General features: G+C 38.6%; 2 protein-coding genes across 19 annotated transcripts in view; one reads left to right on the top strand and one right to left on the bottom strand.

Moving 5' to 3' along the window:
- Positions 1 to 12,828, top strand: part of GNE (glucosamine (UDP-N-acetyl)-2-epimerase/N-acetylmannosamine kinase) — a 36,889-nt gene extending 24,061 nt beyond the window's left edge. For all 12 annotated transcript variants that reach the window (XM_074932077.1, XM_074932082.1, XM_074932089.1 and 9 more), the window contains 5 exons: positions 1,631 to 1,760; positions 4,810 to 5,031; positions 6,021 to 6,203; positions 6,848 to 6,964; positions 7,689 to 12,828. In XM_074932077.1, coding sequence (XP_074788178.1) covers positions 1,631 to 1,760; positions 4,810 to 5,031; positions 6,021 to 6,203; positions 6,848 to 6,964; positions 7,689 to 7,924 — 888 coding nt within the window. In that variant the 3' untranslated portion in view covers positions 7,925 to 12,828. The remainder of the gene's footprint in view (positions 1 to 1,630; positions 1,761 to 4,809; positions 5,032 to 6,020; positions 6,204 to 6,847; positions 6,965 to 7,688) is intronic.
- The window catches only part of CLTA (clathrin light chain A), a 42,478-nt gene that overhangs the window by 12,842 nt on the left and 8,551 nt on the right, over positions 1 to 21,085 (bottom strand). For 3 of the 7 annotated variants that reach the window (XM_074932093.1, XM_074932094.1, XM_074932091.1), the window contains exons 3-4: positions 20,118 to 20,235; positions 19,056 to 19,167 (exon numbers count right to left, since the gene is read on the bottom strand). In XM_074932093.1, coding sequence (XP_074788194.1) covers positions 19,056 to 19,167; positions 20,118 to 20,235 — 230 coding nt within the window. Of the gene's footprint in view, positions 1 to 14,928; positions 15,391 to 16,384; positions 16,421 to 17,595; positions 17,650 to 19,055; positions 19,168 to 20,117; positions 20,236 to 21,085 lie in introns of those variants that run through there. The other 4 variants (XM_074932090.1, XM_074932092.1, XM_074932097.1 and 1 more) reach the window with 4 other exon arrangements.

Below are 21,085 nucleotides of genomic sequence, written 5' to 3'. Positions count from 1 at the left end.
CACTTTAAAGATGTGAATAAAACTCATGTTGAGGAGTCTCTGGCTTTTATTCCCAACAGTATTGGACAGTTACTCCTACAGTTACACTGTATACTTCCAGATAAATACATCAGTTAGATATAGTGACCCAGAAAGTAAAGTTGTCTGCAGAAAGGTGAGGTGCTACGTAAATGGACCTGGTATGGTCTAGAATTTTTGCATTCATTTAAAAGGAGATGTCTGGCAGATCTTTAAGGTCTTACAGTCAACTTTTAACAGTATAATTTTTTGAATGTAAAATTGATACCACAGTTTTCTACCAACAGAGCCTGAGGAAAAAAAAAAAAAATTAAAAATCCTGTCCATTTTACACAGTGTAGCTTGAAGTGGCATTTATGAAAGTTGAAACGTTAGCAAATCAGAGTGAAAAGGATCAGAATTACATAATAACATTTATACAGTAGATGTAAGCATTTAACAGAAGATGGCAGAATTAAAGGCGTAGTTTTCATTAAGAAAATGAGTTTTGAAAAGCTCTTTTTAAAAGCTGTTCTGTCTTCTGATAATGTTTGCTGCAGCCTTGTCTTCCAAAGTAACTTCCTCTGATTTCCCTCCTACTCCAAACCAAAAGTGATGAGGAAACTAAACATAAAAATCGCCAAACTATTGCTGACGTGAAGCTGAAATGATGAGATCTAATACTCAAACCATTGACATCTTGGACTTTTCAAAGTTACTTTGGCAACAATGAATCAGCCGTGTTGGATCTAGACTGTCTTTGTTACTCCTTTTTGCTCAGTTGTATTAATCCAATGGTGTTTACTTTGTAGAGTAGAGGGGATATAATAGGGAGAATAACATCGCTAAACAGCATATCTTCCGCAGTTTCCTGGCCTAATCGTGCCATAATAACATTACAGTAAGATTAGTTCCTTAGTACCCACAGATTCAGGCATGCACAATGAATTCTTTCATTACCACTGCATGACTCCTAGGGTTGAAAATGATCCCTTTTTCCTGGGCTCTCCCTCCCCCATACAACATACATCACAGTAGATGGTAGTCCAGAAATATTACAAGTGACTAAGTAGTGTTTAGAAGAAAAGTTATTTCTGAAAGGATAGTAATCTTAACACTGAAATTTCTAGAATTCCTATCTGGCTGACTCTCTTCCTGCTGGTAAAATAGCAGTTTCTGTGACAGCATGCAAAATTTTCATGTAGTTGAACTGGAAACATTCTTAGAGCACTATGGTTTTTTTGTCCTTTTCGGCAATTGCTGCTCTCTCTTTTTTTTAGTATTGAGCTTAAGTGCATTATTGTATCATGGTTTACTCATAACAACAGTTCCAGCAGCTCCAGTGATATTTCCTTACATGATCCATGTGTTTCTTAAAATACGTATTTATTTCAGTCAGGGGAGATTGATTACAGAAGCAGAATGTAATGCCTCATCTTGCAAACTTGTCCCACAGAGTTGTCAGGAATCTTGCACAGAACAGTCTGTAGGACCAAGATCTAAGGCACGCATCTGTTTTGGGTTTTTTTAAGAGTTATGACTCTCCATTTTTCAAGTTGACTTGTAGTTTAAAGTGAAGTTTCATCATGAAGTACATTTCTGTGGGGCATGTTATGTTGTTTTTAATTTCTAGGGTGAAATAGTTAAGAAGTATACCCAGCTCAACCCTAAAACTTATGAAGACAGACTAGAATTAATTCTAAAGATGTGTGTAGAGGCTGCATCAGAGGCAGTAAATGTGAACTGCAGAATTTTGGGAGTAGGTAAGTTAACAAATAATAACTTCGGGATTTTTTTCCAACATGAAATGAAACCACTACCAAATTAATTTAAAACACCTTCGTAAAACAGATTTTGTGTATTTTAAGCTCTTAAATTATATCCTTAACACTAAAACTTTTTTAAATGTCTGAAAATAAGAAGCTGACTATAAAGACTGAAGTTGTCCCAATCTGTAACAAACACAAAAGGAATCTGCTAAGTTATATCTAAATTATGTCTAAAATGTGTCATATATGGATTTTGTGGATTTTGAAGCTCCCTGCAGTCTCAGAATTGTAAGTCAGATGCTTAGTGTATATTGAAATGGCTCTTCAAACAACTGCGGCTGAGCAAAGTTTCTTATACTGTCTGTAAGCCTTTCTTTATGGCCAGGATAAACTGTGAAACAGAATTCTCAGTTACAGTAGGGCGGAGTAAAAAAAGGCTAAAATGTTAGATTAAATTTTCAGCTAACAAACAAGAGCAGACTTTTTGTTGATTTCCGGTTTACTTATACTGTAGTAGAGTTCCGAATTAAACTACGTGTTTATACCAGACAGGACTTCTTCAGTTTAGTGATGACTGGGAACTTTCGGCCTAGACATTACAATCATTTATGCAGGTGTCAATTCATGTGTCCTGGATTTTTAGAAGGACATAAAATCCTCATTTTAGCTGTGAAATCCTCCAAAACTAAAGAACTTTGCTCTAGACCAAAATTTACTTGAAACACAGAGAATGAAGAAAAGTTAATCTGAACTTCTTTTAGAAGTATTATTCAGAACAGTGTTAAGTACACAAAGCCATAAGAAGAAAAATGTCAGACCTTCAAGTCACATCTTTCAGACTATCTGCTGGGTAGTACACATAACCACCCAGATTATTTTATTGTGCTCAGAGGCTAAATCTTTGAAAGTCTCATAGTTCCTGTAGAAAAGATGGTAAATTCTGCAGCAGTCACTATTGCAAGTTCTAAGAAAGTTTACGGTCAGCTATCTTTATTAGGATAATGAAACCAGAGGTTTGTATATGGGGAAAAAACTCACCTTTTGTTTGTCATTTTACAAGAATTACATTCCTATTTATTCTTCAGACCCCTTCCTTCTGTGACTGATTGCTTACTGTTCAGTTACTGAGTATTGAGGGCAAAAGCTGTGCTACAGAGTAAGAAATTTCTTACCTGGCTGTTTTTCTTAGCTGCTCCTTTTGCCATTCAGACTCATAGTTGGATTAAGAATACTAGATGAAATCGATAGTTCTCTTTAATTATTCCCATAGGAATTATATATTTGTTCTCTAATGTAATAGATTCTAGTAATTTCCTTAAGGCTAATAATCATAAAATGGAGAATTCATATAACTTTGGAGAAATTTTTGCAAGACGGAGCTAAAAGGCTGAACTTAATCCTGGACTTTTTATCAGTAACACTGTCCTTCCAGATATCATATGTAAGTGTAAAAGTAATAAGCAAGAAATGAATATGGAGAAAGAGCTACTAACAGAAAGCAATGAAAAAAAAGTGTTTTCTCCTTTTACTTCTATAAACTGCTGTCAGCCTCAGAATACTACCTATATGAGCATAACTTCAGTTGAAGAACTCCCATTAATACAAAACAGGTTTGCAGAGTGATTAAAAATAGGACTCTGGGAAAAACATCATTTTGAACATCTTTTTGTCTTGATGATAAATAAGTCTAGATTGCAACAGCTCTGCAGCTAGTTTTGATTTTGTTATTTTTGTGCTTTTTTTTCCGCTCAAAACAAGGCATTTATATTAAATTGTTTGATAAAAATGAGGGAAAAGTAAAGACTATCAGGGCCAAAGAACACTAGCAGCTGTTATTCTTTTTTTTACTTTTACAAAACACAAATTTTAAACCAAAGGATGCCCAGATCTATATACAAACATTTCATAGAGGTACCTGGTAGAGCTGTCTATTTACTGCTATTAGGCAGCATTTAAGTTATCTTTCTGGAGCTGACAGTAGAGAGAAGAGGATAAAGAGATAGCTTCTGCTAATTCCCATAGTTGTTTACATAAATTACCAAATTATGCCATTTAGAAAAAGTAGACATGTTCTAGTAAGTTACTGCTGAGTTAGGTATCAAGTAAATAAATAAGGTTTTGTTGTAATAAACATTTGGTTTTTAAGATCCTACGGAGACCTTCACAGATTGACATTGGGAATGTCATTCGTATTACATACTTGCTGACAGATTCTCAGATATTTGTTCTTTACAAAGTGAGGTTAGGGTCCTACAGCTTTAATGTTCAATTCAGTATTTTTTTAGTTCATTTCAGTAGTCTTGTAGTTTTTATGGCTGCTTTCTACTATAATGTTAACACTGGGACTCTTTTTTTCCTGAACATCTTTAGGGAAGTGACACAATTATATAATTTCTGTAATAGATCAGATGTTCAAAACTTTGTTGTCTAGAGCCAAATACCTACATAATAGTGGCCTACTTTTTAAAGGTCCTGACAGAGTCCAACTTTGGAAGTCTCTCCAGCTAGAGAAAACTGTTATTAGCAATTATTCTGTTCCATAGTCAAACCTCTGAATACAGTCTTGACTTTTCTGGAAAACAATGTATTTTTAAATAGAAATCACTACTCAAAGTCCAGTGATTATTTTTATAAATCTTGAGTGTTGCAGCAAATTTCACAATAATTCTACAGTTTCAGGGTTTGAACAATTTATTTTATACAGTTTGCTACTGTATGTCTTTCATAAATGACTATAAAGAAACACAAGTATTAAGTGATTTGCTGCAGTCTTGCCTGAAGTAGGAACATTAACCCTAACCATTACCCATCTAGTTAAGTTACTGGGTGCATTGTGATTAGACCAATGGAGTTCTATAAATTATCTTCACATGTAAGAAATTGCACTGCCAGTAATACTCAATAATTTTTACTTTCATGCTCTGCTTCAAAGCCTATTTGTAGAAATAAAAATACTTGTAATTGCAAAGAGAAAAACATGTTTTACTTAAAGTACTATATGAACATAGTTTTGACTTTTGTCTCCTATATTTCTGGGACTTAGGTATTTCCACAGGTGGACGGGTAAACCCCCGAGAAGGAATTGTGCTTCACTCTACAAAACTCATTCAGGAGTGGAGTTCTGTGGATCTCAGAACTCCAATATCTGATGCTCTGCACCTGCCAGTCTGGGTGGACAATGATGGAAACTGTGCTGCTCTAGCAGAAAGGAAATTTGGTCATGGAAAAGGAATAGAAAACTTTGTAACGCTCATTACTGGTACAGGTGGGTACGTTAAAAGTGCAATGAAACCCAGAGTCAAAATACCAGCATCATCACTCAGAGGATCACCCGATGTTAAAAGCATAAACACCACCACTGTGCCTGGAAAACCCTAATACACTAGGTTCTTAAAACAAAAATTCTTTTGCCACTGTAACTATTTGTTTCTTTTAGGGTACTTTTTAATTTATTCAGGCACGTGAAAAATTTGCATAGCATAAGCATCTTGATAAAAGAAGTAAGAAGTTCTGCTGATACAGCTACAGGGTGAACATTTTTTTTTAAAACTAGAAAAATCTGAGCAACTTTAGCTGGAATAATTTTGCTTTTTTCAGCTTTATAGCTTAATTCTCTTTCAGCTGCAGAAATAGAAGTCAGATCAGGAAATCTATCTAGAAGATAAGCAACTGAATATGAAACATGATTCTCATATCTTGAATGCACATGTGGGGTAACTTTTCTCATTTGTTAAGTATACAGTCATTTAGAATGGTGACAGTAATGACTAGCTGATGGATCCCCACCTAGGGCTTGAGAAGGGGCAGCAGAGGATTGCAGATTTAAGTGTCCTGGCTCTTCAGTACACAAGTTTAGCTGTCTGCAACAACATTAAAACAGCTCCTCTGAAATGCAGAATTCTAAGGCCGCTTGAAAGGTTAGTTTTGTGCATAAAGAGTATAACTCAAAAGCATAAAAAATGTTCTAGTAGTTCAGTGCCACCCATAGGCTTTTTTACGAAAGGAGAAACATTATATACCACTTTGATATATACATGAATAGGAGGGGGATATAAGCTTTCTTATTAGGTGTGTCAAAGTGTTCTTCAATAACCAGTAATTTTTGGTTTCCAGATAGAAGAACATTGATGCATATATCTTTTCTGTCATAGCATAAGCAAATGTCAATGTCTGCAGAATTAGGGGCTTTAAAAACTGTTTGGCTTGGTTTTGTTTGAGGTTTCTTTAACTGTAGAAGTTTTCACGTCTTTGCAGGAATTGGAGGTGGAATCATTCATCAACATGAATTGATCCATGGCAGTTCTTTCTGTGCTGCTGAGCTTGGGCATATTGTTGTATCTCTAGATGGACCAGAGTGCCTGTGTGGTAGCCAAGGATGTATAGAAGCATATGCCTCTGGAATAGCTTTACAGAGAGAAGCTAAGAAACTGCATGACGGTATCTATGTACTTTATTTTGAACAGAATATTGCAAATTTCTTCCAATACTGCAATTTAGTAAAGATTATGTTAAGAAAAATAGACCTACCATCTTTTTTCTAGGAGGAGATGAGAATAGATTTACAGGCAACCAGACAGAATTCCTGTCTATGGCTAACCCAAAAACCACCATAGCACACAATACAATTCTCTTTCACTGATAGTAATACCCAGGGCAAACCACATTTGGAACCACTGGTCTCAAAGTAATGAGAAGCAGTAGTAGAGTTTAGTCTCTCCTTTTTAAATGTGCTGTAAGGTAATCTGACAGGCATTCTGTAAGGTTTGGTTTCACAGGGATTGTCTTTCAGCAACAGCTTCTCAGATAAGTTTGAGAACATTCATATTTTATTTTATTAACTTTTGGAGCTGACAAGACTAGTGGATTACCATACTAGAGCTGAGTTTGTCCTACTTCTGCAAGCAGTTCCCTAAATAATATGAATATGACTGCTTTGCCTAAACTCAGGGTTGGACAGATTGCTCTGGATTCAGCTTGCAAGTAAGAGATGTAAAGATTTTAACTACCTGTTTGTCACCCTCCATTTCTTGTCTTACCACATCACCATGTTTTTCTCTTGGCTTTTTCTCCTCTTCAAACAGAGGATCTGCTTTTAGTAGAAGGAATGTCAATGAAGAAGGAGGAGGTTGTTAGTGCTGCACATCTCATTCAAGCAGCTAAACTTGGGAACACAAAAGCAGACAGCATTCTCAGAACAGGTGAGAATGTAGACCAAAGGATGTAACACTCCCAGGATTATATTTTTGGGGATACAGTGCATTACCATTTCTGTAACCCTACAAACACAACTCTACACGTCAAGAACATCTTTATATAAAATTTATTAATGGTAAAGAAATGTTAAATATAAATATTGGAGAAAATGTGAGCAGAAGTGTGTATTAAAGGTCTCCATACCAATAAATGAGAAGATGAAGAGCTTCTGCAAACATCAGTTTTAAAAACAGTGAGGTCTCAACACTCTCATATTGGAGAATTTAGGCACATTTAATTGTAGGCACGTGAATGGCTAGCCTGAGCAAGCAAAGACAATTTACATATTACCTTACATGTCATATTTTACTGTTTTACTAGCTTTCAACACAGTCCTTTTCCTCATATGCAGCTGATACCGCTAGGATGGTAGAGTAATGCTTTCCTATTTTCTCTTAGTTTACCAGTGTGGTAATGCATTGCTTTGTCTTTCACATCCATATCATCGGATTACATGTTACTGTGCAATAAAATTGCCTTTTATTTTACTTTTGAAAGAAAAATTAATGGCAAACTCATATTGTCCAATAACATAAACTCAAAACTGTGCCATATGGAATAGAACACTTTCCTGACAGTGTCTTTGGCTGCTAACAGACATATTTCAACTACTGATGCCTGGACTGCATTGAGTATTCTACTTAATTTCTTTTTACTTTATCTTTTCAGCTGGGACAGCATTAGGCCTTGGAGTTGTGAACATTCTGCACACCATGAACCCCTCTCTTGTGATCCTTTCTGGAGTTCTAGCTAGTCACTATGTTAATGCTGTCAAAGATGTGATAAATCAACAGGCTCTGTCCTCTGTTAAAACTGTGGATGTTGTGGTCTCAAATCTAGCAGATCCTGCTCTTCTTGGAGCTGCCAGTCTGGTACTGGATTATACTACACGTAGAATATACTAGGTACCTGGAAGAATTATAGAAATGGACTATTCAAATTCCCAATGGGTGGAGGGAATACTTTGCCCCAAATTTTTCTTTGACAGTAGCTGCTGAATTAAGTAGTGATCTGAATAGTTAGTGGTGACTTCAGCATTTCCTAATTAAGGTATTATCTTTTTGTATTTTTCCTAAATTTCATCTGACTTTTTAGGACCTGATTTGCAGTTCTGGTTTTAATAATCACCTCTATCAGTAAGCCCTTATGTTGCTTTAAGTGTAGCTCAACTATTTATGAGCAAATCTTGATGTATGGTGTGTCAAATTATAGCTAACACTTCGGGATCCATATCTCATTTCCTGCCTATGTAAAATGAGAAGTCTTCAATGTAACCAGCTTTTCAGTTTCCACAATTCTACCAACAAAGTAAATACAATGTAATCACCAATTGCAGGTAGTAATTTTAGTGGGTGGAAATAAAGAAAGTTGCCTCTACGATCAAAAAGACTGCATCTAGAAACTGTGGTTCGTGAAGGACTTAGCATGGAGGCAGTTATTTATTACATCATCTTTAGAGGGCAGAGTCCCATCTTACAAGCTTTGCATATGAAGGAAAAAGACTATGGCCTAGTGAGCTTACAGCCTACAGAGCAGTCCAAACAAATCAACAAGTGTAGCAGTGAGGATCTTTGTCTTCTGGCTATGGCCAAAAGTAAATTATTTGAATGTTATTGTTTGGTGTTTTCTCAAGGGACTTAGTCTTACATTGTCTGCCAAATTACCAGAGAGAGGACTGTTTATTCATTGGTAGCCAGTTAGATGAATTTCAACTACGTGGCACATGTGATCGTAAAGATTCTACCTTTCAAGAAAATCTTCCACTGCAGAGTGACACAGTGCATCTCCTCAGCAGTTCTGGTGGCTGTAGATACACTGTTCTTGTCCTGCATTCACCATCAGCTCACAGGATGGAAAGTCAAATCTGAGCCTCATCCTCACCTTCAAGACATTCAGAAACCTGGGAGCAAACTATGTCAAATACCAGTGAAGACTTGCCTAGGTAAACCATGGTTTGTTTCTTTAACTAGCCCTTCTTGATATATGGCACACTTTAAAGATACTGTATTAATAAATATTTGACAGAAGGAAAAACTGAAAAATAGACCCATCTAACTGATGAGCTATCCCAAAAAGAAGATACTTGTGGAGGAACAGCCACATGACCATCCTCTGTCCTGCATTTAATGGCCTATTTTGACATGTATTCTCAGAAGCCCAGTAATGTACTAGTACAGGGGAATAAAAGGGGCTATTTCCAGGCTTGAACTTCTCTAACCAAAATGAAACAATATTCTACAACCACTGCCTTTCCTGTACAATAATCTGAGACTGAACAGCTGTTAGTACTGGCTAATTCTGGCATATAATCTACACAAGTTGCCTTTACTTCATTCTCTCTTTTACAAGGAATGCTTACTGAGAACTCACTTTTTCACAGCAGATTTTAGAAACACCATCAGATCTCCTTCCTGATGTCTTCAGGAATAATGGCACAGCCTCTATACTATAGTTTTTCTTGGAATCAGCAACTACTGGCTCTTAACCAGTTGTGAAGTTATAGCAGGCTTTATGTCACTGGGGTTCTTAGCTCTTCCTTCTATGTGTTGTGGTTTACTTGGTGATTTCCGCTACCTTCAATACCAGAGCAGTAGCTCATTGAGCTGGTCAAGGGGAAATCACCTTTGCTGTATGGTGATTGTAGCTTGTGTCAGGAGTAACAGGATTGAGGTTCCAACAGCCCTGTCATTTGATCTTTTCATCCTCTACCATCACAAGGAATGTCTGACTAGAAGTGGGACCAGGCTTTTGCTTTCCAGACCTCCTGAAGCTCTGTATTTTTGATATCTTAGACTCCAGTCATGTTCTTTGCTAGGAGCTGAAGGGATAGTGCAGGCATAGAAAAAACGTGAAAGGCTAAAACACATTTGAAAAGCTATACTCTCAAGACCTTTAATGTCTAGTCCTGTTAAAATGATTCTTCAAATGTTTTTGAAGAAGTTTTTTCTGTCAACTAGACAAGAACCTGCTGCAGAAGTCCTTGAAGTGTTTCTTGAAGTTTGTGGGTTTATACAGTCAGAAAGAATAAAAACTTGTTTAATAGCATAATAGTGATTTTGTTTGTTTCTCTTTCCTACCCTGTTCAGGACTTTATCGTGGACCAGTTTTTATGGACACTAGCTCTCACTTCTGTCTAGTCCTAGGGGGAGCAAAAATCAGAAACATCTGCAGTATTGTGCTATCTGATTACTTGATGTGGCCCTATATCCTTTAGAGCAGCCCAAACCATGAAAGTCATGGGCTCCAATGAGGACAAACCAGCCTTTATGTCCATTACCAAGAGGGAAGAGGAGTGAAAGCACAGTAGCTGAACTCTCTTTCCCCATCTATTATCAGCATTTCAGAGCCCAAAGCAGCAGTGCATTCTCATTACCTGCACTGGCAGCATCTGCCAGTAGTATCTGTTGTAGGAGGAGGTTTGGTTTTGCAACATCCCCGGTAAGCGCATGCAGTAGAATGCCACTGTCCTGTTTCTTAAGCAGAATTGCATAATACATTCAAGAGCTTGGACAGGAAGTGACCTCTCATGGGCATGCATATTTATAATCAGCATTCCATGAACAAACACCAGCAGTACTTAAAACAGGAGAGCTGATAAGTTTAAAAAGTGACTTAAAACTGGAGTTATTAGTGCTGTAGCTTGTAATTCATGTAACCAATTTAAGACCTCTACCAGTCCCTATACAGCATTGCTCCTTATCCTCACAGCTGCTGGAAGAAGATGGCTTTTTTCATGACAGCTCTGCCTAAGCATAGAAACCCAACTAGCCAGGACTTGATACCATGAGGAGGCCAGTTGAGTTCTGCTAGCTATCTTTTTTACAGATCATTGGTGATGCTTTGCAAGCCACATAGCTAATCAGAACAGCATCAAGGTTTGGAATTTCAGTTTGGTCTGCTGAGCATCAAGTTTAGTTATTCAGTATTTTGAGCCTCTGGTCTGCCATCCAAACACAGAATTAACAAATACCTTGGCCTTATGGTGGTTCTGAAGCACTGACCTTCCTCCATTTAAGTGTATCAAAATTGTCAGAAACTTGGACATATTAATGATGGAGGCAATGTCAAGTTTGTAGCATAAAAACACAGACAGTAAGGTGCAGACAGAGTTTATACTCAGATTCAATCTGCATCTGATTGCTGTGTCCTTTTAAATTCTGTGGAGAGTACACAGGCATTAGTAAGGGCAAAACACCTGGACTGTATACCCCTTGGACCATTCCAGATAATTGCATTCAGAAAATGATTTATCAAAGGCACATTACAACTAGTGCTTTGACAGCTGATGTGTAGATGCTAAAACCATGTATTTAGTATAGTTGGCTTAGTGTAGACCAAGCTGTGTTTGCTTTGTAATCTGAAAGCAGATGGTTTGCACTGTGGACACATAATATGTGTTAGTATCAACTAAAAAATGCTCATGAGATTCTGAAGCCTTGCTTAAGTTTGCACATAGAGCTGTAGCACTTCTGGGTTGGTTCATCTGGCAAGTTCACACAAAAAAAGATCAAACCCTATACTTTGCTGTGGTGCCCAAACCACTCACTGCTTGTACACTGCAGTTTGGTATAAAGTCAAAGATGCCTGCTTTTTCAGATTGAGCAAGACAATGAGGAGACAAGTAATACAGCCTGTTCTTTCTGCTGTTGTCATAACTGAGGAAGGTTTTTGGGTTCACAGCCCTCATTCTGACCTCACACAGATTAGCAGTTGTATCCCAAACAAATCACAGATTGCTGTTACTGCTAGCTGAAGAAATCTTTGCGTGCTTGGAAACACACATTTTTGTCCATCAAAAAAGAGGTAACACATCACACCACTTTCGCCTTGCTTGTACTATTAGACCACCATTGCTGTAACTTTGTATGTGCAGATGTTCTGAATAGTAAGTCTTCCACTTTTTTTTGTATGAAGCACATTGTATAGAATTTTAAAATGCAGATAAAATGCCAAATTTGTGATTAATTAAATAGAAAGTGTATGAAGACTGTATTTAAGGTAAAATTATAAAGAAAAAGCCTGATTTTTTCAAGGTTCTTTTAATTCCAATTTCACAACTGTGCAGTAAGGATGGATTGTTATGACCCAGACTGGGAGCCCACTGAGTCATCAAGGTTTCATGATCCCCTCAGGTTAAACGAAGGTGAAATGACACCAAACAACCAGTTAAATTACTTGCAGTAGAAACAACTTAAACTTGGAAAAAGATAATAAGCAATGTGGTCTCTTGTTGATAAATCTGTAAGAAACAAAAGGAAGTGAAACAAAAGGGAAAGAAAGAGAGTCAAAGAATCCAGATCACCATGCCAGGTTCCAGTGTTGTCTCACTCCAGTGATCTTGGGTGGTGGGTGCACACCCAGTAAAGTTTTCTGTCACCTTTTTAAGTTCATCTTATCAGCTGATTTGCATAGTAGACAAAGAGAGGGCAGGTATTCCATGAACTCATTTGCATGAGACAGGGAAAAGGTGGAGCATTGAGGGCAAATGGGGTGCATTAATCCTTCTGTCCAGTTGAGTTCAGTGGTCATTGTCTCCCCATACCAACTTTACCTTTTCCTCTGTTTTTACATCTTGGCAACTATCCAGTCTTTAGCTCGATCTGGTGCCAGGTGTTTTCTCTCTTAGCTCTTCTTCAGGGCTATAGTCATAAATTAAAGTGTAGGCATTAACCTGACACAGTTTTGCTCAGACTATGTCTCCTCCCTTCATGGTTTATCAAGGTAATTTGGCCATACAACTGCAAGGAAGCAGAACCATGCACCCTTTGATACACTCTGTGCTTCCCTAGGCAGATAATTCATTCCTTAGACTAACCACAAAGGCCATAGTTTGTCCTTGAGACTTTCTGTGTCACTGAATGTTTGAGGCATTAACTCCTTCAGTTCCTCACAGGATACAGCACTTTTAAAAAAGCTGTTAAGATTTTAACCTCATGTACACCTCATGCCTTCAGCTGGGTAAAAGGAAACACTTTTTCACTGTGAAGGTGACCAAACACTAGCATAGGCTGCCCAGAAGTGGTGGAGTCTCCCCTCCCTGGAGATCTTCAGAAGCCATCTGAACATGATCCTGGACAGCCAGCTCTAGGTGGCCCTGCCTGAACAGGGAGGTTGGACCAGATGACCTCCAGAGGTCTCTTCCAAACTCAGCCTTTCTCTAATTCTGTGACAGCACTGATACAGGAGGTAGGAAGGAGACAGTGAGCTAGCATACTTGAACATAAAATCAAGGCAGAAGAGAGAATCTACAAAATCTCAGCACAAGAGCTAGAGGAGGTAACCAAAACTCACAGAGCTGCTTGTTAAGTGTTCCAGCTAGATGGTATACACAAGAAAACCTGCAGAGACATTATTAGTCCATGCAAAGTCATCTTACAAAACACTGCTTCGACTTCTGTAACATTGCTTTGCCCATTTTCTTGAATTGCAGCTCAAAACCATGCCCTAGCACAGATAAAATGTCCGATGAGGTAGGACAATGTGGTGATTGTTGCATAACCTTGTGTATAGGAACCCCTCTAATCTGATCTTTCAAATCCCGGTAAATTCAAATTATCAATTTAAACATTGTATATTTAATGCAGTATAGTTTTCTCTATTAAATTACCAATTAATTTTAAAAGCCTTTGTTTGTAGAACCTTGGGATGAGTAGAAGAAATTAAGTTTTCAGTGAAGGGGAATGCATAATTGATCAAGGCTAGCATTAAGTATAATATCAGCATTCTATGGACTTGCTCTGTGCTTCAGTCCTATTCAACTTACCTGTGGTATCCCTGTGCAGTTCAGGAAATATTTTCCTGCTTTAATCTTACATAGAATTAAGCTTCCAGACCTGTAGCCTACTACCATTTTCATGACCAGTCAGTGCTTGTAAATGGACTTGCAAACATGAGAATAGCTCCAGTCACTATAGACAACAGTAAGGTACAGATTAACTATTGTAGTCCAAGTGGCAACTATTTATTCAATAACTTATCCACCAAAGGGACACATCTATAGTAAGAGTTACTGTGCAGTAACTCCCTGAACCTTAGTAGGTTTTAATGTGCATCTGCAGGCCTGTTCAAACTGGCTGGACTAACCTCCCACCTTGTACAGAAAAGGTATTAAAGCAATTCTGCTACACACTAGTTAAGCTACTGTATCTTTGATAAAAAATGGTGAAATAATGTATGAGACTGAACAGATATTCTTAAAAGATAGACAGCTAAGGTAAGTCTTACCAGCACAAGGCTAGAATACAGCCCTTGTGAATGCTGGGTGAGACTAAAGAGCCATGGAAGCAGTAGAACAATGATTTCTGGATCAGTTTGTTTCAAATTCGAACACCTTGGCAGACAGAGCTCCAACACTGAACAGCAGTAAGAGCAAGTCTTCCCTTCTCTTGCTCTCCAAATCTCCCATCTGCAACCCTGGTGGAAAAAAAGTGTCTGCAAGAATCAGTAAGGACAAGGACACATTTGAAAAACAGCCTCTGCACAACAGGACTTTGCATATGAAGCCAGCACTGAACACAAGGGCAGACTAGAATATGCAGTAGAATATCAAAGGCTTTAACTACTCAGTGCCCTGTATTCTATTTCTAGCCTAAGATGTGCAGCTGGAATGACAGCAGAAAACTACACAGAACTGCTTACCTGCAGAAAGCAGTGTCCTCAGTTCTGCTAGTGAGGTAAGCACCTTAACAAGCCTGCTGCTCCTGTTTCCTAGAGCTTCTATCTTGTGTGACAAATTGGATAGCGAAGCTCTCAAGAGCTTTAAGAAAGCTTATACAGACAAGCAGAACAGACTCTTGGAGACCAGGACCATTGCTGGCTGGTCAGTCATCCAGGTGAAATCACTAGCAATTAAAAGAAAGCTTGCTCACACTCAAACACCCCGTGTCAAAAGGGGGAGGAGACCTTAATTCATCCAAAGTCAACACATTTTGCTGTTTAACAGATCTTTAATATCAGTAATGCGGGAAGTGACATCTCAGTGCACAACAGCACAGAGACTACAATTTTAGAGGTTCTCCCATTTCATACACAGAAAGGAAACATGAGGAAGAATACGCAATCAGACAATGATCAGCTCTAGATACATAATGAGGTTTGGTCCAAAAAACCCATTGAAACAATTAATCCAATTACTGCAAACATAGCTTCTCTGAGCAAGGTTAAGATACTGCATTTGTAGTGTTTCCACTGTCCTTTCCTTCAGCGAACGAGAGGAGCCTGCTTGAGTGAGATGAGGACTGAACGCATGCGGGACACATCTTTTGCCTGCTTACTAGACTTGGGATTAAAGTCACAGAGCTGAGCCACACGTTCCCACTCAGTGCCTGGAAAAATATCTTCTGCATCATTCACAAAGGCTTCTTCAGCTGCCCTAAAAGCAATGCAATGCACCTTGTGTTAATGCCCAACATATAAGGCACTCCTCCCCTCTTACAGGATGCAGTTTCTTTCAGCATGTTTCATAAGAAATGTGACCTGACAGCTACTTGCAGACATTATGGCTACTTAAGCTCCCTCTGCCCCAACCCTGGAGATGAAAGTAGGTTGCAGTAGTATGCTATGCACAAGCAGTGCAGAGGATTGTTGTGTAAAATGCTGGAACACAGGTGTTTGGTTTTAAGAATAGTTACTGAGTCTTTGCCTAAGGAGTCACCACACAAACTGCCAGGAAGTACTGCAAAAAGGTACTCCTATGTAGGCATTTTATTTATGGAAAAATGCCCAAGTCTTAACTAGTTAAGCCTCTGCCTCTTGATGGCACTTGCCAACGGAAAATTTACAACTCCATGTAAGCATATCTTAAAACATTCCATTTGAGGATTTAAATCAGCCCCAAGGCTTATAGGCCATCATAAAACTATCTGCTGATGATTCCCAGTGATGTAATGAAGCAGCATGAATCAAAAGGAATTGGGTCATGAATCCCATGCTTGCAGGTGCTATAGACTGGCAGAGGTCAGCTCATGGAATAAACACGTTTCCCCTCCTTTTACCCTAAGGAGACTGTGTACATTATGTACAGGTTAGTGCCAGTGACTTCACAGCTGTATTCTTTAGGCATTGCTATGCTGCCAACAGTATTGCTTCAATGCAATGATAACACTCCAGCATCTAGTTTACATGAACTGTGGGGCCCTAGTAGCTGCCTGAGTGCAGGAGCAGTAAGTATCAAGAGATCACACCAAATGCATCTTCTCCAACAAGCAGTACAGAAAAAGCAATGAAGATGACTCTCCGATGAGGGTTCAGCACTGTTCACAGGGATGATAAGGTTACAGACACCACTGAAGACAAGGGTCACTACAACACTGCTACTTTATGTGATATGACACTTTTAAGGGGCAGTGAAGATTTTTTTACTTAACTGTTCTAGGCTGTAGCAAGGATGATTTATGTTTGTGCTTAAAGGTGAAGAGAAGAAAAGAAACAAAGAGAGAAAGTTTAAGTCAGATATAGAAAATGAGAATGAGTTTAATGCAGATGATCAGCTGGCTGAACATGCACTAGTAGCTTAGTCTACATGCAGGAAACAGGCTGCCAGTTTTATTCTGCAGCACTTAACTGCACATTTGCATTTAGTATATGAAAATAAGGGATTTATTGGAAAAAAATCTGTCAAAATCAACTCCAGAAGACTTTAGAAAAGTCAAACACCACCTGTAAATCCAACATTTCACAAGTCTTGGTTTACATCTACCTAAAGTTAAGTAATGAATGCCACACTGGACCTTCAATATTAATGCACTCAAAGCCACAACATGGCTCACCAATGCACCTTCTAAAGGTGTCACCTTAGAATCTGTGACATGGGCATCTTTCAGTTCAAGTCTACAAATCAAGGGAAGAAATTAAAATACATGAACAAGCCAATGGACATTGCAATACTTCTATCTCATGGAAACTAGCATACTTTGTCTTGGCTATACTCACATTGATCCACTAGGCTGGCACAGAGCTGATCCCAAATGTTTTCCCAGCAGCTAACACTGATTTTCCAATACCACCTTCTTGTACTTTTAATCTGTTTTCTAATAGCATCCTACTTCTATATCCATGCACCTCTTCTACCCTGACTTACGGCAAGTGATTCCCTTCTACCTGCCTTGGCTTGCAGTTTTATGTCAATATTTTTCTGATTATATAGGCAAATAAGCACAGATCAGGAGCTCAATACCTATTACAGAGAATGAAGAGTTAAACATGCTTCTCTGTGGAAGTGACTACGACTAAACACAGCACCTGTGTGAGACTGCAGACACTAAACCACATACCCAGCAAGGCATATGGCCTGAAAACAACTGTAAACTCCTACATCCAAAGAGTACTGAAGTAACTACCAAAATTCCAGTGGTGTGTAATCAGAAAGTGCTGGATGCTGTGCAGCATATGGGATCCTTATAGGAAAACTGCACTTAATACCCCAGGTCACAGTCAGTGCAAAAAATAAAGGCTATTTACTTATATTAGCTTATACTACCCCGATATATTCAGAAGCCACCTTCAGACATTCAACACTATTTCTGATCCTCCTCATCACCTAGCTGACCAGCAAACAGTTAGTAGTTAAGCAACATACACATAACCAATCACATCAGCGAAGGGTTGTTTGTAGAAAGCTTCATCTGCCACCCTAGGTAGCAAGTAGTCCAACAGGCAGGCAAGCAGGCAGGAGAAAAGAGAGAAGGATGAGAAGTACGGAACACAGCTGAAGGCAGTTTTAACAAGCACATTAACCTTGTATCACCTAGACTTACAGTAACAGGAAAGCATCTACCACATGGCATGTACCAACTAAATTCAGAGGGGCAACACAAAAGGTCTGCTACATCCTAGATGTTGGGACCAGCTAGTTTAGGACCAGAATCCCAGTGTTAACGTTAGGCTACTTCCAGTGCACAGAAACTACCATTAAGAGAGAAATCTCATCAGGCTGCTGAGAATACCAAAGACTCCTTCTGCACAACACTTGTTATAATGGGCCATGCTACAGAATGCATACCGTGCCACTCAAACACTGGCCACAGTAAAGATATGGGGGTATCATGAACTCTGGCCACCAACTAGAAGATTACCAATCCTGTTTCCCTTTCTTGGCCCACCCAAGAGGCTATACCTCAGTGAATATAAGTGTCAAATCCATAATTCTATAGGAAATGTAGGCCTCCCTTCTTCCTTTAGTAAGAAGTAGTGTCTACGTAGGACTCTACTTACTCAAGACAAACCTGCTGGCCATATTGATAAGAAAAATGGTGTTTCAAAAAAACCTGTTCATCTTGATGTCTGTGGGTTCCCAAAGTATAAAGAAGCCCTGATGATTACCTAGACAGAATGACACTGGCAACCCTAGGTCAGAAGTAGAGATCTAAGTGGTACCAAGTCAGTACTATCGTAGTTACCTTTATGTAGCTTGAAGTAGAAATTTCACAAGAAACCTCTAAGAAAGTAGAAGAGCTTACTAGACTAGCAGCCAAGCCATTAGTTTCTGCCCCAGGGTTCATAATTAGACAATTCAAACCCAACACGGACTCAGTCAGCATTTAGTTCTTCACTAGCAGAAGAGTCAGGTTATTTCTCAAACACTTCCAAAAGGAGCAGCCAAAGGTTTTACAATACCTAACAAAATAACATGTAGCAAAGACTAACTAGAACGCCACCTCCATGTATTCTAAAGATAACAAGATTGCTAGTCTCAAGGTATAGTTACAGTCACTGAAGACCTGTGCAGCTAGGAGCATGCAAAAAAGTGGGCAGACTAAAACAACTTCTGGCCACGTTCAAACTTTGTATCTTAAAGAATCTTCAGTAATTATGGTTCATAACCTTCATGTTTTATCTTGCTATTCTTGGACATTTAATCTAAATTCTAAGAAAACTTAAAAAGATAGTCTACCACTGGGGACCCATTTCTCAGTAGGACAGGTTACTTTAATGATCTGAAGGACTAGTGTTTTACGACATACTAGAACTATTTTAATCTCTCTCCCCTATTTCTTTCATACCCAGTATGAAACTCTTCAGATGGCTGGAGAAACTTACCTGTTGCTGGCTTTTGTTTTCTGGAGCTTTTCATCTTGCCTTGCATACCATTCCTCTAACTCCTTTATTGCTTTTTCCTTCCATTCTGCTTCCTGCTTTCGTGAGTTCACATCTGAAGATGTAAGAATTGATTTGTCAGTCATGTTTGGATCTTGCTAACATTTCAGCTGATGGCTCAGGGTGCAGACTTCCGGATTTGGACCATGACAACTCTAAATATTCAGAGGATTAGCTAAACAGGATGCCTGCACTGCATAACTAGTACACTCCAGTTTAGAATAGGCATTTGTAGACTAATTCAGATTCAGTAAGTCTGTTTGCCTGCAAACTATTCAAAACCAGAAACAGTCAGTTTGCTATGCTAGCACTAGAACAAAGCTCAGTAAAGACTCTGTGCTTAGATAAAGTGAGGAAGCCTGGCATTCAGCATGTTTTTTCAACCAGCCTACAGTTCAAGACAAGTTCATCTGCTGTAACTAGCCCAGAAGAGCAGCAACAGGCTGAGCTTTACCCAGAGTTACATAGTACAGAAGGTTCTATCCTAACAATTTCAAGCAAAGCCTCCTCCCTAATATAAGTGGAAAGCATACCAGTTTGTAGGCTCATAGAAGCTGTCCACAGGTATATATCACTGCATTTGACAGCTGTATTTAGCTAGTTACTAGTCCATTACTTAAGTATTAGATTAAGATCCATGTGACAACAGATGTCCTCAACAATTACAAAATGAGCAATCTTTATAATTTGAAAAAAATCCTGATGGCTGCAGTATTTATTCACTCTTTTCTTCTGATAAAAGCTGTTCATTTTCTGTCAGCTTATTTGTAAGTAAAGGGCAGACCACATGAATACTCTTAAGGTTCAGAGGGCCACTTGTCTGCTGACTCCTACACCAGTATTAAATCTGCTTACTAGAAGACTCATCCAGGCTTGCTGCTCAAACTCAAGAAGCATGTTAGATTCTGAAGAGCCAGAAGCCAGAGTTGAGAATTCTGCTGCTGCAGAAGCTGCCATCAAGTTACTCACAAGCAAGAACACTCCTGCAACAAACATCCTCCTTACCAAGATGCTCCAAGCGCTCCTTTTGCTCCTCTCTCCATTTATGAATACTCTCTGGTTCTGACTGCAGTCGATCTACTTGGGATATGGCAGCACAGGAGTCTGTTGGACCATTACTCTCCTTAAAGGGAAGGAATAGTAATGTCATTTATACATGACAACTGAATATTTCAGGTAACGGCCTGCAAGCTACATAAAATTAAGACTCTATTTGAACTGAGCACATAACACATTCATCTGATGTTATACTGCATTTCCACCATTAACATGAAAAAACATCCTGACACAAATTACAGCAGGATTAAAGTAAATGAATACAGGAATGCCTCTAGCAATCACGGATCAAACACAAATTCAAGTCAAGTGGGCAGACTGTGCCAGAGCTCTGCACCTGAAGAACGCAGAAAAAATACCCAGCACCTCATTATGCAGTTGTAGGCCTAAAGATCCTCCAATTCATTTCACCTTAAATTTTTGCTGTGAAAGTAATTTTTAATTTTTTTACAGTTTTGTGCATAGGAGCTTAAAACATTCTCTGTAACTTACTTGTCTACTGGAGACATTTGAGAATTTAATTGATATTAAAAGGCAATGTCCTTTAAAGACACTACAAAATATTGATTGCTGTATTCAGCTTAGGACACGGGAGGCATTTCAACATTTAAGCATCAAAACAGTCCGAGTACAGCACACCTTTTACTATACAATAGCTCAAGAACTTGCAATGGAAAGGGCTATCATTAATACACTAGATTCTCAAAGCTAATGAATATTGTGCTATTTGCCACAGAGGATACTTCAAGTCCAACAACTTTTATTCGTTCACTCTACTCCTAACAGACCCAAGAAATACCACTCCTGGCAGCACCAGATGGATTGCAGCTAATGACAGACTTGGCTGCATCTAGCCCTCAATGGAGGAATAATGCAAAGAAATGGAGCTACACTGATGCAGTAGCACCAGGCTTCAC

This window comes from Athene noctua, chromosome Z, assembly GCF_965140245.1.
Source record: "Athene noctua chromosome Z, bAthNoc1.hap1.1, whole genome shotgun sequence".
Classification (NCBI taxonomy): Eukaryota; Metazoa; Chordata; class Aves; order Strigiformes; family Strigidae; genus Athene; species Athene noctua.
The sequence above is the reverse complement of the archived record's forward strand: the minus strand, read 5'-3'. Positions and strand labels throughout refer to the sequence as shown.